This window comes from Oncorhynchus clarkii, chromosome 3 (genome assembly GCF_045791955.1).
Source record: "Oncorhynchus clarkii lewisi isolate Uvic-CL-2024 chromosome 3, UVic_Ocla_1.0, whole genome shotgun sequence".
Classification (NCBI taxonomy): Eukaryota; Metazoa; Chordata; class Actinopteri; order Salmoniformes; family Salmonidae; genus Oncorhynchus; species Oncorhynchus clarkii.
In genome coordinates this window covers 16,960,747-16,978,257 of record NC_092149.1, presented here as the reverse complement: position 1 = coordinate 16,978,257, position 17,511 = coordinate 16,960,747, and the positions used below count along the sequence as shown (strand labels likewise).

Here is a 17,511-nt window from a genome sequence, read left to right as displayed (position 1 = left end):
TCCCTCCCTCCATCACACTGGATCTGATTCGCTCTCTCCCCCTCCATTTGTATCGCATTCCCTTATTCCATCCTTCCCCTTTTAACATCATCCACCGCTTTACCCCTCATTCCCTCATTCCCTGGGGGCGATGGAGACAGAGCGGGAGACAGGACAGGCCTGCTCTGTTGAAAACATTGTTTAGGTCAGGCAGCCTCCCAGCAGTATGTCTCTCCATCTCTGACAGACGAGAGGCACATGGTCCTACACAACTCTATCTTCTCTATCTCCTCCCCTCCCTCTCTTCCTCCCTCTCTCATTCCTCCCTCTCTCAATCAGAGTAAGGGAGCACTTTGAAGAGCATTTGAACTCACTTCAAAAGAGAAGATTCTTTGAGGGTCTGTGTTTAGCTGCCCCCCCAACCCTGACACACTCTACACACACAAGGGTGAACACACACACAACTAAAAACCTTTATCTGCTCATAATCAGATGCAACAATAACCATGTGGATTTAGACTTAGTGAGAGACTTCCAGGAAAATATGCAATTGTTTTATGGGTGTGCAATTTGTTGTATGTGTGTGAGATTGTGTGTATACAATATGTGTGTGAGATTATGTGTATACAATATGTGTGTGAGATTGTGTGTATACAATATGTGTGTGAGATTGTGTGTATACAATATGTGTGTATGAGATTGTGTGTAAACAGTATGTGTGTGAGATTGCAGGACAGGGATTACACCCACGATTACAAACAACTAAACTGGCTGATCAGACAAAACAGAGAAGTAGGCACACACCAAAGTGAGAGAGATGAGAGAGATAGGAGAGAGAGAACAGAGGGATGGGTCATTTCCTGGAAAATGTAATCAAGACAGTGCTGTGGAATTCCCAGAGTTGATGGAGAGAGGACAGAGGGATCAGAGATGAGAGGAAGAGAAAGTAGGGGATATTTGAATCCTCTTAACAGTAACCCTGGTCTAACCATCTTTCTAGCCATATAGCTACCCTGTCTATTGGAACACAGCCTGTCTCTTCATACTGTCAAAATCAAAGCAATATGGCTGCTGGATACAGAGTCATCTGTTCGCCAGAGTACCACAGCAGCTCTCTCTACACACACACACACACCATCTATTGTCATATAACTGGTCTCTACACACACACACACACACACACACACACACACACAATATATTCTCATACAACTGGTCTCTATATACACACACCATCTATTGTCATAACTGGTCTCTACACACACACACACACACACACACACAATATATATTCTCATACAACTGGTCTCTATATCCTCACACCATCTATTGTCATATAGCTGCTCTCTATACACACACCATCTATTGTCAAATAGCTGCTCTCTCTACACACACCATCTATTGTCATATAGCTGCTCTCTACATAAACACACTAGAGGTCGACCGATTATGATTTTTCAACGGCGATACCGATTATTGGAGGACCAAAAAAGCCAATACCGATTAAGTGGCCGTTTTGGGGGGGGGTAATAATGACAATTACAACAATACTGAATGAACACTTATTTTAACTTAATATAATACATCAATAAAATCAATTTAGCCTCAAATAAATAATGAAACTCAGAACATGAGAACAAATGAAAGCTGGTGGTTCCTTTTAACATGAGTCTTCAATATTCCCAGGTAAGAAGTTTTAGGTTGTAGTTATTATAGGACTATTTCCCTCTATACCATTTGTATTTCATTAACCTTTGACTATTGGATGTTCTTATAGGCACTTTAGTTTGCCAGTGTAACAGTATAGCTTCCGTCCCTCTCCTCGCTCCTCCCTGGGCTCGAACCAGGAACACAACGACAACAGCCACACTCGAAGCAGCGTTACCAATGCAGAGCAAGGGAAACAACCACAGGCTCAGAGCGAGTGACGCTTGAAACGCTATTAGCGTGCGCTAACTAGCTAGCCATTTCACATCGGTTACATCAGCCTCATGCCTACCACCGCTCAGTCAGATACTTAGATACTTGTATGCTCAGTCAGATTATATGCAACACAGGACACGCTAGATAATATCTAGTAATATCATCAACCATGTGTAGTTATCTAGTGATTATGATTGACTGTTTTTTATAAGATAAGTTTAATGCTAGCTAGCAACTTACCTTGGCTTACTGCATTCGCGTAATGGGCAGTCTAATTGTGGAGTGCAACGAGAGAGAGGCAGGTCGTTATTGCGTTGGACTAGTTAACTGTAAGATTGGATCCCCCGAGCTGACAGGGTGAAAATCTGTCGTTCTGCCCCTGAACAAGGCAGTTAACCCACCGTTCCTAGGCAGTCATTGAAATTAAGAATGTGTTCTTAACTGACTTGCCTAGTTAAATAAAGGTATAAAATGCAAATTATTTACTTAAAAATCATACAATGTGATTTTCTGGATTTTTGTTGTGTACCTATGATAAAAATTACAGACCTCTACATGCTTTGTAAGTAGAAAAACCTGCAAAATCAGCAGTGTATCAAATACTTGTTCTCCCCACTGTAGCTGCTCTCTCCATACACAAACCATCTATCGTAATAGAACTGCTCTCTCCATACACAAACCATCCATTGTCATACAGCTGCTCTCTCTACACACACACCATCTATTGTCATACAGCTGCTCTCTCGACACACACCATCTATTGTCATACAGCTGCTCTCTCTATACACAAACCATCCATTGTCATACAGCTGCTCTCTCTACACACACACCATCTATTGTCATACAGCTGCTCTCTCGACACACACCATCTATTGTCATACAGCTGCTCTCTCTACACACACACCATCTATTGTCATACAGCTGCTCTCTCGACACACACCATCTATTGTCATACAACTGCTCTCTCCATACACACACCATCTATTGCCACATATCTGCTCTCCATATACACACACCATCTATTGTCATACAGCTGCTCTCTCGACACACACCATCTATTGTCATACAGCTGCTCTCTCCATACACACACCATCTATTGTCACATATCTGCTCTCCATATACACACACCATCTATTGTCATACAGCTGCTCTCTCTATACACACACCATCTATTGTCATACAACTGCTCTCTCCATACACACACCATCTATTGTCATACAGCTGCTCTCTCTATACACACACCATCTATTGTCATAGAGCTGCTCTCCATATACACACAATCTATTGTCATATAACTGCTCTCTCTACACACACCATCTATTGTCATACAGCTGCTCTCCATACACACATCATCTATTGTTATATATCTGCTCTCTCCATACACACAATCTATTGTCATATATCTGCTCTCCATATACACACCATCTATTGTCATACAGCTGCTCTCTCTATACACACACCATCTATTGTCACATATCTGCTCTCCATATACACACACCATCTATTGTCATACAGCTGCTCTCTCTATACACACACCATCTATTGTCATACAGCTGCTCTCTCTATACACACACCATCTATTGTCATATAGCTGCTCTCTCTATACACACACCATCTATTGTCATACAGCTGCTCTCTCCATACACACACCATCTATTGTCATACAGCTGCTCTCCATATACACACACCATCTATTGTCATATAGCTGCTCTCCATATACACACCATATATTGTCACATATCTGCTCTCCATATACACACCATCTATTGTCATATAGCTGCTCTCCATATACACACCATATATTGTCACATATCTGCTCTCCATATACACACCATCTATTGTCATACAGCTGCTCTCTCTATACACACACCATCTATTGTCATACAGCTGCTCTCTCTATACACACACCATCTATTGTCATACAGCTGCTCTCTCCATACACACACCATCTATTGTCATATATCTGCTCTGCATATACACACCATCTATTGTCATACAGCTGCTCTCTCCATACACACACCATCTATTGTCATATATCTGCTCTCCATATACACACACCATCTATTGTCATATATCTGCTCTCCATATACACACACCATCTATTGTCATATAACTGCTCTCTCCATACACACACCATCTATTGTCATATAACTGCTCTCTGGCTCTCTCTCTCTCCACACAGACAGGCTCAGACACACACATATAGTGTAGTGCAGTAACTAGGCACTGACTAACAGGAAGTCAGGATTACAACGCCCTTCCATTTTCTGCCTCTCGTCACACCAGCTGCTCACACTCAGGTGTGTGGCTTTATGCACGTGAGACTGAACATTACTGGAAAACTTGGTTTGTGTGACCAGTGGATGACTGAACTGTAGTGTGTGTAAGTAATGATGAGGGTCTGGCTGGGGTCTGTTTAGGCTGGTCACATGCTCGAAGAGCGTGTGTGTGTGTGTGTGTGTGGAGATGAGGATCTAGCTGGAGTCTGATTAGGTCGGTCACATGCTCTGTGGGCGCAAGCGTGTGGTCAAGTGTACTCTGGGTGTGTGCGGCTCATGTGTGTTCTTCCCGCACAGCAAATAAAAGAATCATTCTATCCTGGACAATGAGATGTGTACACACACACACAGGACAATAAATGTACAACACACTTAACACAAACTCATACAGTCACCCGCCCTCCTCTCCCTAGTTCTCTCTATACAATAGGCTCTGTTGTAAGGCCGGGACTCCTGACCTAGTAACAGTGGTGTCACAGCAGTCCTGCTCAATCAAACACACACGGAGTGAACACGGTCGGTGTGTGTGTGAGACAGGGCAGGGGTATCCTACGGCGCCTGATGGTAATCTTTGCCAGCTGTGGTGAATGGAACCTCTAACCTCTGACCTGTATGAGCTGCTAACAGTCAACATCATGACCCCATCAGAGGCCCAGACCACAACATGGTACTGGGACCAGAGAGAGAGAGAGACCCAGGGCTTTACTGTGTGACTGCCATCTTGGTTTACTCCCATAGCCCTCCAACCAGTACACTGATGCCATTGTCCACTCTCCCTCTCCACCCCGCTCTCTCTCTGAGCACTGGGTTGAGAGGGGATCCACACTGGGACTGGGGCTACAGAGCACAATAATGTCTATGGGATGGGTTTACCTCCAAGTGCTGCGAACCAGTCGCTCTATCACTGTGATTAATATCTCCAATAAAGTACTGTTCATACATTTCACTCACACAATAAATAAATCATCTCCATTTGACACTTTGTCCCATTCCAACACACACACACACACACACACACACGGTATGTGAGGCCATGGGTCTGTCACCATGCGTCTGTCACCACAACAAACCCTCTCGAGATTCACATCAATAGCAATGTGGGAAGAGGATAGATGGCACTAAAGACCAATAAAAACACACATTGTAGCAATCATCCCCATATGGAACACATGACAGAGAGGGCCACCTTGCTCCACACATATGGAAGAAATCTGGAGACCAAAGTCAGTGTGGTACCCAGGACTTCAGCTGGAGTTAACTTACACACACTCTCTCGCACACACAGTTCAAACGCATGTTTTCAAGCCCCTGCACTTCAATCACCCAGGCCCATGATCTTACAGTTTCCTGCATAGTGTGCACATGGTGATTTCCCCTTATCAGGAATACTATTGTAATCCAGTGTGCCTGTGAGTTGACTCTCCAAGAGGACACGTGACTCCCTGCATCATTCCTGTCTCCTGCTCCCACAGCCACTGTGAAATTCACACTCACACAGTGAGGATTAGGCCGTGTGTGTGTGTGTGTGTGTGTGTGTGTGTGTGTGTGTGTGTGTGTGTGTGTGTGTGTGTGTGTGTGTGGTGTGTGAGCAGTCTTGTTCTCCTATCCAGAGGGACAAAGGCTATTTTAAGCTTAGGGGTTTGGTTTAGGGTTACAATTAGGTTTAGGTTTAGGTCAGTAGGGTTAGGTGGTAGGGTTAGAGAAAATAGGTCCATTTTAGGTCCCCACAAGGATAGAAAAACAAGTGTGTGAGATAAGGTCAGAGATATGAGGGAGAGAGACACGCTACAGGGGGAAAGACGGTGAGAGAGAAATATACAAAGGGGGAAAGAGTGAAAGAGGAGGAAGGCTGCGATGAATGTAGAAAATAATTTGTAAAAATATAGAAAACCCTGGAATGAGTAGGTGTGTCCAAAATCTATCTATCTATATACATACACACACATACAGTTGAAGTCGGAAGTTTACATACACTTAAGTTGGAGTCATTAAAACTCATTTTTCAACCACTCCACAAATTGCTTGTTAACCTCTTTCAGCTAGGGGGCACTATTTTTTTGTAAAATGGCCTATTTCTCAGAGAGCTCAGTGAGCCCATATGCTAGAATATGCATATAATTGACAGATTATGATAGAAAACACTCTAAAGTTTCCAAAACTGTCAAAATATTGTCTGTGAGGAACATGAGGAAAATCAAACCAAGGGCTTGGAAATAAGAGTCTGGAAATAAGAGTCTGGAAATAAGGGCTTGGAAATAAGTCTTATCTGCTAAATTAACAAATCTATTTTGAAAGCTCCATGTTCCATAGCCTGCCTTCGCTCCATGTAAAGGGATATCAACCAGATTCCTTTTCCTATCGCTTCCTCAAGGTGTCAGTCTTTAGACATAGTTTCAGGCTTTTATTTTGAAAAATGAGCGAGAAAGATAACATCGCGTCAGGTGTTCGCATGAGTTTTGCTTGCGCAACACAGTGGGGCAGCCATTGTCTCTCCCTCTCCTACTGAAAAAGAGACAGTGCCGGTTGATATATTATCGATTATATATTTTAAAAACAACCTGAGGATTGATTATAAAAAACGTTTGACATGTTTCTGTGGACATTCCAGATACTATTTGGAATTTTCGTCTGCGTTGTCGTGACCGCTCGAGCTTGTGGATTTCTGAACATAACGCGCCAAACAAACGCAGGTATTTTGGATATAAAAAATTATCTTTATGGAACAAAAGGAACATTTATTGTGTAACTGGGAGTCTCGTGATTGAAAACATCCAAAGATCATCAAAGGTAAGCGATTCATTTGATTGCTTTTCTGATTTTCGTGACCAAGCTACTTTGATGCTAGGTGTTCATAATGTTTTGTCAAGTGATCGATAAACTTACAAACACTTGGATTGCTTTCGCTGTAAAGAATATTTTCCAAATCTGACACGACAGGTGGATTAACAAAATGCTAAGCTGTGTTTTGCTATATTGCACTTGTGATTTCATGAATATAAACATTTTTAGTAATATTATTTGAATGTGGCGCTATGCAATTCAGCGGTTGTTGATGACAATTATTCCGCTAACGGGATGGGTAGCGTCAAGAAGTTAACAAAATATAGTTTTGGCAAGTCGGTTAAGACATCTACTTTGTGCATGACACAAGTCATTTTTGTTTACAGACAGATTATTTCACTTATAATTCACTGTATCACAATTCCAGTGGGTCAGAAGTGTACATACACTAAGTTGACTGTACCTTTAAACAGCTTGGAAAATTCCAGAAAATGATGTCGCGGCTTTAGAAGCTTCTGATAGGCTAATTGACATAATTTGAGTCAATTGGAGGTGTACCTGTGGATGTATTTCAAGGCCTACCTTCAAACTCAGTGCTTCTTTGCTTGACATCATGGGGAAATCAAAATAAATCAGCCAAGATCTCACAAAACAAATTGTAGACCTCCACAAATCTGGTTCATCCTTGGGAGCAATTTCCAAACGCCTGAAGGTACCACGTTCATCTGTACAAAAAATAGTACACAAGTATAAACACCATGGGACCACGCAGGCATTATACCACTCAGGAAGGAGACGCATTCTGTCTCCTATAGGTGAACGTACTTTGGTGCGAAAAGTGCAAATCAATCCCAGAACAACAGCAAAGGACAATGTGAAGAAGCTGGAGGAAACAGGTACAAAACTATCTACATCCACAGTAAAACAAGTCCTATATTGACATAACCTGAAAGTCCACTCAGAAAGGAAGAAGCCACTGCTCCAAAACTGCCATAAAAAAGCCAGACTACGGTTTGCAACTGCACATGGCGACAAAGATCGTACTTTTTTGAGAAATGTCCTCTGGTATGATGAAACAAAAATATAAATGTTTGGCCATAATGACCATTGTTATGGTTGGAGGAAAAAGGGGGAGGCTTGCAAGCCGAACACCATCCCAACCGTGAAGAATGGGGTGGCATAATCATGTTGTGGGGGTGCTTTGTTGCAGGAGGGACTGGTGCACTTCACAAAATAGATGGCATCGTGAGGATGGAAAATTATGTGGATACATTGAAGCAACATCTCAAGACATCAGTCAGGAAGTTAAAGCTTGGTCGCAAATGGGTCTTCCAAATGAACAATGACCCCAAGCACACTTCCAAAGCTTAAAGGCTTAAGGACAACAAAGTCAAGGTATTGGAGTGGCCATCACAAAACCCTGACCTCAATCCTATAAAATATTTGTGGGCAGAACTGAACAAGTGTGTGTGAGCAAGGAGGCCTACAAACCTGACTCAGTTACACCAGCTTTGTCAGGAGGAATGTGGCAAAAATTCTCCCAACTTATTGTGGGAAGCTTGTGCAAGGCTACCCAAAACATTTGACCCAAGTTAAACAATTTAAAGGCAATGCTACCAAATACTAATTGAGTGTATGTAAACTTCTGATCCACTGGGAATGTGATGGAAGAAATAAAAGCTGAAATAAAAAATTCTCTACTATTATTCTGACATTTCACATTCTTAAAATAAAGTGGTGATCCTAACTGACCTAAGACAGGGAATGTTTACGAGGATTAAATGTCAGAAATTGTGAAAAACTGAGTTTAAATGTATTTGTGTGTGTGTGTGTGAGAAGAGTGGCCCTTCACTGTACACACACACACACACACACACACAGTTGAAGTTGTAAGGTTACATATACCGTAGCCATATGTATATATATTACACAATATTTTGTTTTACCTTTATTAAACTAGGCAAGTCAGTTAAGAACAAATTCTTATTTTCAATGACGTCCAAGGAACAGTGGGTTAACTGCCTTGTTTAGGGGCAGATGACAGATTTTTACCTTGTCAGCTCAGGGATTCGATCTTGCAACCTTTCGGTTACCAGTCCAACGCTCTAACCACTAGACTACCTATCTATCTATATCTAAATATCTAAATATATCTTTTACACACAAAAGTTTGGGGTCACTTAGAAATGTCTTGTTTTTGAAAGAAAAGCAAATGTTTTGTGCATTAAAATAACATCAAAATGATCAGAAATACAGTGTAGACATTGTTAAAGTTGTAAATGACTAGGGTAGCTGGAAACGGCTGATTTTGTATGGAATATCTACATAGGCGTACAGAGGCCCATTATCAGCAACCTTCACTCCTGGCACGTTGTTTTAGCTAATCTAAGTTTATCAATTTAAACGGCTAATTGATCATTAGAAAACCATTTTGCAATTATGTTAGTACAGCTGAAAACGGTTGTACTGATTAAAGAAGCAGTAAAACTGGCCTTCTTTAGACCAGTTGAGTATCTGGAGCATCAGCATTGTGGGTTCGATTACAGGCTCAAAATGGCCAGAAACAAAGAACTTTCTTCTGAAACTCTTCAGTCTATTCTTGTTTTGATTAATGAAGGTGATTCTATGTGAGAAATTGCCAAGAAACTGAAGATCTGGGACAACGCTGTGTACCACTCCCTTCACAGAACAGCGCAAACTGTCTCTAACCAGAATAGAAAGTGGAGTGGGAGGCCCCGGTACACAACTGAGCAAGAGGACAAGTACATTAGAGTGTCTAGCTTGAGAAACAGATGCCTCACAAGTCCTCAACTGGCAGCTTCATTAAACAGTACCCGCAAAACACCCGTCTCAACGTCAAAAGTGAAGATGCGACTCTGGGATGCTGGCCTTCTAGGCAGAGTTCCTCTGTCCTGTGTCTGTTCTTTTGCCCATCTTAATCTTTCCTTTTTATTGGCCAGTCTGAGATATGGCTTTTTCTTTGCAAAGCTGCCTAGAAGGCCAGCATCCCAGAATCGCCTCTTCACTGTTGACGTTGAGACTGGTGTTTTGCGGGTACTGCGGAGACATTTCTAAGTGACCCAAAACTTTGAACAATAGTGTGAGTATATATAAATAAATAAGGACTTACTGGTGAGCTAAGCTTCATATCTGTTCCAATACTGTGACTCTACAGGCCTGGACACTATCCATAGACTACAAGGAGGATGAAACCAGGGGAAATGTGGAGAAGGGGTGAGGAGAGGATGAGAGGAAGAGAAGAGTGAGGTAGTGTGAGGAGAGAATAAGGAAGAAGAGGAGGGCAGAGGCGAGGAGGAGAAGGAAGGAGGTGGATCTCACATCGTTAAGATGTATTAAGACCCAAAAGGACTTATTCAATGAGGAATTAATACAAAAGGAAAACACCCCCCTCCCTCCAAACTGCGATTTGCAATTAGTGTGTTAAACCAGCCTGTCCTCATCAGACCCCATCTGCAACAGACACCATGTTAATCACACCACAGTAGAGACCTTACGTAAGCCCCCACCCTAAACAGGGCGACCCCATCGCTCTTCTGCTCTCACTGCTTCCAGATTATGTGTGGTTTATCAGTGCTTAATCTAATCTCTGTTTTGTGAAGTCAGAAATACAAGAGACTACAAGCCAGCCCATTCTAACAGTCAGGGGTGACTGGTTAGGTTAGATACTTGGCTGTTGAACTGTGTAGTTCTCTCAGGTTATGGCTCCTATTCTGTCCTGATTGAAGCAATTGCATTGCAATGTGTCACCTGTGTATTATTCTAGACTGTACAGATTCGTCCAAAGTGTATGTCAGTCTGTTGTGTTGTTATCAGTGAGTAAATGGTGTGTTACGGTGAGTATGTGTGGTTGTGAGGGAGATCAGAACAGAGTGTGTGACGAATCCAGGCTAAGCAGTGAGCCGCCTGGGGGATGATACTGTACAGCCTGAGGCCTGGATGGATGGATTACTGGCTCGTTACACTACAGGGTCACAGACCTAACAGTAAGCCTAGGGTCATTACGAAAATAGCTTGAATTGGTGTTCCAGTGTATGGGGGTCATTGCCGTAACGGTGAGGCCCTAATGGGTGTTAGGGTCAGTGCCATAACAGAAGGCTATATGGGACCTGAGTTGGTGTCCATAAATGACGGGCTTCAGAGCCTACATGTGATAGGCTGCATGTGGTCGGACTAGTTATACAGTCGGGATGTACAATTGACCTTTTTGACTGTTCCAGTTCTCGCATGATATTTTTCTCGTTCGAGTACTATTTTTAGAACAAGGAAACAAATATGTGCACATTTATCTTCTGTTTTTGCCAACAGTGAGCAACAATGCCTAATTTATCATAACCATTACGGATAACGAATCCTAATTGCTAAATTGCCTCATATATATATATATATATATATATATATATATAAATATATATTCATTCAATAAAAAAAACAAGTGCCATTTAACATTAATTTATTGAAACTATAATATCGCCAGGTTATATTATATCGCGGAACACAATCTGGAAAAAGGTAGTAACGTCAGCAATGTGGCGTTTGCCTGTAGAACCCTATGGCTGTGCAATGGCACAGCGTTGATTTGTTAATTTAGCAGATAAGACGCTCTTATTTCCAAGCCCTTATCACAGTCAAGACATCTATTTTAAAAAGTTTTAAAACCCTCATGTATTATAACAGAATAAAATAACAGAATAGTGCCAAGTGATTGGCATCTCCCATCTGGAACAGTTATTCTCAGAGTGATCATTTGAAACTGGTCTACATTTTTCAGGGTTACAAACCAAAATCTTATTTTTGATATACAGACGTTGGATTTAGTGTATTATGCCCATTCCTTGGAATTTTCTAAATTGATTAACAATACTACATTGAACACTGCATGGGGATGAATTATGTCCAGGAGGCCTAGACTTGATTAAAATTGTTGTTAACATTCATTTTTACGATATAGACCATTTTGACTTTGTGGCGGTGGTAACCAGTGACAACCGCAAATTACCCTAAACGGAAAATTACTAATTTATTCCCAAACTGCAGCTCATTGTTGGAACATTATTTCTGAGAAATGGAATTTAGGGAGCAGCATTGTGTGATGTTTGGCTTGGTTTATTTTTTGTTGTGTCCCGCAAATGCACATGTACAAATAGAACACTAGTCAAAGCAAATTAACGTGGTCTTAAAGAGAACATTTTGACCAAATAGATTTACAGTATTGGGGAAAAAATTGAATCTCTGGTAAAGATTGGGTTGACGTCAGTTTGAGTACTCAACTTCAAATCAAATCAAATTTTATTGGTCACATACACAGATGTTATTGCGAGTGTAGCGAAATGCAGTGATATCTAACAAGTAATCTAATAAATTCACAACAACAACCTCACACACAAATGTAAGGGATGAATAAGAATATGTACATATATGGATGAACTATGGCCGTGCGGCATAGGGGGGTGAACAGGCAGTGGCTCGGGTGGTTGTTGTCCTTGATGATCTTTATGGCCTTCCTGGATGATCGGACCACCATTTTATTACGTTTGCAATCGCAACAAATAATCTGCTCAGACCCCAACCAAGGATCATCAAAAGTCATGCTATAAATTCTCAGGGTTATATCCTGCCTGTTTGTCCCTGTCTGGGGGTGGGATGGACTTGACTAACTGTTTGTCCCTGTCTGGGGGTGGGATGGACTTGACTGACTGTTTGTCCCTGTCTGGGGGTGGGATGGACTTGACTGACTGTTTGTCCCTGTCTGGGGGTGGGATGGACTTGACTGACTGACTGGACTGACTGGACTGACTGGACTGACTGGACTGGACTGACTGACTGGACTGACTGACTGGACTGACTGACTGACTTCTCTCTGAAAGCTGGTGGTTCCTTTTAACATGAGTCTTCAATATTCCCAGGTAAGAAGTTTTAGGTTGTAGTTATTATAGGACTTTTAATTAACCTTTGACTATTGGATGTTCTTATAGGCACTTTAGTATTGCCAGTGTAACAGTATAGCTTCCGTCCCTCTTCACGCTCCTCCCTGGGCTCGAACCAGGAACACAACGACAACAGCCACCCTCGAAGCAGCGTTACCCATGCAGAGCAAGGGGAACAACCACTCCAAGACTCAGAGACAGTGACGTTTGAAACGCTATTAGCGCGTGCTAACTACCTAGCCATTTCACTTCGGTTACACTAGCCTCATCTCGGGAGTTGATAGGCTTGAAGTCATAAACAGCGCAATGCTTGACGCACAACGAAGAGCTGCTGGCAAAACGCACGAAAGTGCTGTTTGAATGAATGTTTACGCGCCTGCTTCTGCCTACCACCGCTCAGTCAGATACTTAGATACTTGTATGCTTGTATGCTCAGTCAGATTATATGCAACGCAGGACACGCTAGATAATATCTAGTAATATCATCAACCATTTGTAGTGATTATGATTGATTGTTTTTATAAGATAAGTTTACTGCTAGCTAGCAACTTACCCTGGCTTACTGCATTCGCGTAACAGGCAGTCAGTCTCCTTGTGGAGTGCAACGAGAGAGAGGCAGGTCGTTATAGCGTTGGACTAGTTAACTGTAAGGTTGCGAGATTGAATCCCCCGAGCTAACAAGATGAAAATCTGTCTTTCTGCCCCTGAACAAGGCAGTTAACCCACTGTTCCTAGGCAGTCATTGAAAATAAGAATGTGTTCTTAACTGACTTGCCAAGTTAAATAAAGGTTTTAAAAAAGGGTAAAAAAATAAATTATAAAAAATTTGACGCCCAAAAATACCGATTTCCGATTGTTATGAAAACTTGAAATCGTCCCTAATTAATCGGCCATTCCGATTAATCGGACGACCTCTACTCTAGAGACAGCAGGAGCGGTAGAGATACTCTCAATGATCGGCTATGAAAAGCCAACTGACATTAACTCCTGAGGTGCTGACCTGTTGCACCCTCAACAACTACTGTGATTATTATTATTATTTGACCATGCTCGTCTTTTATGAATGTTTGAACATCTTGGCCATGTTCTGTTATAATCTCCACCCGGCACAGCCAGAAGAGGACTGGCCACCCCTCATAGCCTGGTTCCTCTCCAGGTTTCTTCCTAGGTTTTGGCCTTTCTAGGGAGTTTTTCCTAGCCACTGTGCTTCTACACCTGCATTGCTTGCTGGGGTTTTAGGCTGGGTTTCTGTACATCACTTTGAGATATCAGCTGATGTACGAAGGGCTATATAAATACATTTGTTTTGATTTGTGACACCGGTGGTGCGTTGTGCAGACCGTACTACCCTCTGGAGAGCCTTGCAGTTGAGGGTGGTGCAGTTGCCATACCAGGCGGTGATACAAGCCTGACAGGATGCTCTTGATTGTGCATCTATAAAAGTTTGTGAATGTTTTAGGTGACAAGCCAAATTTCTTCAGCCTCCTGAGGTTGAAGAGGCGCTGTTGCGCCTTCTTCACCAAGCTGTCTGTGCGGGTGGACCATTTCAGTGTGTCCGTGATGTGTACGCCGAGGAACTTAAAACTTTCCACCTTCTCCACTACTGTCCCGTCTATGTGGATGGGGACGGTGCTCCCTTTGCTGTTTCCTGAAGTCCACGATCATCTCCTTTGTTTTGTTGAAATTGAGTGAGAGGTTATTTTCCTGAAACTACACTCCCAGAGCCCTCACCTCCTCCCTGTAATTGGTCTCATCATTGTTGTTAATCAAGCCTACTACCGTTGTGTCATCTGCAAACTTGATGATTGAGTTGGAAGCGTGCATAGCCACGCAGTCATGGGTGAACAGGAGTACGGAGAGGGCTGAGAACGCACCCTTGTGGGGCCCTAGTGTTGAGGATCAGCGGGGTGAAGATGTTGTTTCCTACCTTCATCACCTGGAGGCAGCCTGTCAGAAAGACCAGGACCCAGTTGGAGGGTATTAAATGCTGAGCTGTATTCAATGAACAGCACTCTTACATAGGTATTCCTCTTGTCCAGATGGGTTAGGGCAGTGTGATGGCGACTGCATCGTCAGTGGACCTATTGGGGCGGTAAGCAAATTGGAGTGGGTCTAGGGTGTCAGGTAGGGTGGAGGTGATATAATCCTTGACTAGTCTCTGAAAGCGCTTCATGATGACGGAGGTGAGTGCTACGGGGCGATAGTCATTTTGTTCAGTTACCTTAGCTTTCTTGGGAACAGGAACAATGGTGGCCATCTTGAGGCATGTGGGGACAACAGACTGGGATAGGGATTGATTGAATATGTTCGTAAACACTCCAGACAGCTGGTCGGCGCATGCTCCGAGGACGCGGCTAGGGATAACGTCTGGGCCGGCAGCCTTGCGAGGGTTAACACGTTTAAATATTTTACTCACGTTGACCACGGAGAAGGAGAGCCCACAGGCTTTGGTAAATTGTCATGCTCATCCCTTTTATACAGTGTATGGGTGATTGACATGTGATAGGCTATATGTGGTCAGAGTAGCGGTTATACAGTGTATGGGTGATTGACATGTGATAGGCTACATGTGGTCAGAGTAGCGGTTATACAGTGTATGGGTGATTGACATGTGATAGGCTATATGTGGTCAGAGTAGCGGTTATACAGTGTATGGGTGATTGACATGTGATAGGCTACATGTGGTCAGAGTAGCGGTTATACGGTGTATGGGTGATTGACATGTGATAGGCTACATGTAGTCAGAGTAGTGGTCATACGGTGTATGGGTGATTGACATGTGATAGGCTACATGTAGTCAGAGCAGCGGTTATACAGTGCATGGGGAAGCCATACGGGGTCATGGAGGTCAATGCCATAACAGTATAAGGGGCTTGTGTTTGGGGTGTTTGAGTGAACAGTCTTTTTTGTTTAGTCACTGCCATTATATGGGCAATATTATCACCGCCATGGCAGGAATATGGGGTTTGAGTTGGTGTCAATAGAGTCCATGTGCTTTCTGGTCACTGCCAAAACAGTGTATTGGGAGATAGGGTGAGTGCCAATATGATAGGCCTACAGTATACAGTGTATTGGGAGATAGGGTCAGTGCCAATACAATAGGCCTACAGTATACAGTGTATTGGGAGATAGGGTCAGTGCCAATACAATAGGCCTACAGTATACAGTGCTTTAGGGGCTAGAGCTGGTGTCATAGTCATAACAGCCAGCTTATGTCAAGCAGACGTGCACAACGTAACAATAAACCTATATCTGGGGCCGAAGCCCGAGCTTGGGGAGGAATTGGGGCCTGGATCACTGCCATAAGACAGCCATGTGCATTAGGATCCGTGTGTAAACAGCACATGGAGCAGGACACGCTTGGTGTTATTGAGTTTCCTTACCGGAGTGCCCTGCTCAGCTTGTCATAGTTCATCTGGGGTTTGCACTTGCGGGCCCCCCATAACCGGGCCACCTCGTCAGGGTCCTTGATGACAAACTCTCCATAGTCCCCCTGCCAGGCGATGACATCATGGTACTCCTCCTTCCTCAGCAGCTCCAGGATGAAGTGCCACAGCTGGATCTGTCGCGAGCCGGGGCTCGACTCAGGTTTGTAGGCCCAGTCTGGAAAGGCAAACCCTGGGGAGGAGAGGGGGGAGACCAGGGAGAAGGGAGTTAGCCTGGAGGTCCGTGGAGCACAGCCATACTGATGGACTGAGATGATTAGCCTTCATAGAGGACAGCACGTTCAGAAAGGCTATGCTCTCAGTCTACATGTTCACTTATTTCTGTGAGTTTAGGCAGCACACAGTAGGCAGCACATAAAAACCCAACGTTTGGGCCAATAGCTGAGTCACATGAATGCTGTTTAGTTGCAGGGCAAGACATGAATATTGATTCCAACTCCAACAAGGGGAGAGGAGTTGCCTCTGGCCCTGTCAGGCGTTCTCAGGTGAAGAGTGTTCTAGAAGGCGTGTTGTAGAAGAGGAAAGAGGATTAGTGAGGCCTACTTGTGTTCGGTCTTTTAGTTCTCGGTCTGTAGCTTAGGGATGTATTTGGGATCCATCTGTACATCAGTCTGGTTCTGTTTCTACTGTTATTCAGGCGTACACAGTGCTGCACATCATCGAGTGTGGCTGCTTGTCACTCACACCTGCCTGACCTGGCCTCTTCTCTGCCCTCCTCTTCTTTCCTCTCCTCCACTCTACTTTGTGTTGTATCTGACTCATGGTAGACTGGGTGTAGAAACCACAACAGTCCTGTCACCGTCACTGCTAGGGCGTCCACCCAACCACAACAGTCCTGCGCCAGAAACACTCACTGATCTCCCTGCCGTGATACTACTCTAATAGTGAACACACACACGACCACAACATTGGTTCTCTTTCTAGGTCTGTGGAATACTATTCATAATGAAAACCTCTCCATCTCTTTTCCCTGATTCTGTCACTGTTTCCTACTGACAGAGGAAACAACACGACCTAGTCCTCCCTCCCCCAAATGTACAACGGAAACGCAAAGTGTGAAAGGCGGAAACAGACTGTGGGTGTGGGCACATGTTCATGAGTGTTTGTTTGTTTGTCTGCCTGCTCGACTGACCTTGATGTAAATGTGTATTCAAGATT

The 17,511-nt window shown here is 43.3% G+C and overlaps 1 protein-coding gene across 1 annotated transcript in view; it reads right to left on the bottom strand.

Annotated features, from left to right (window-relative positions):
• The window catches only part of LOC139384949 (ETS domain-containing transcription factor ERF-like), an 85,442-nt gene that overhangs the window by 12,404 nt on the left and 55,527 nt on the right, over positions 1-17,511 (bottom strand). The window contains exon 5 of the mRNA XM_071129896.1: positions 16,291-16,566. Coding sequence (XP_070985997.1) covers positions 16,291-16,566 — 276 coding nt within the window. The remainder of the gene's footprint in view (positions 1-16,290; positions 16,567-17,511) is intronic.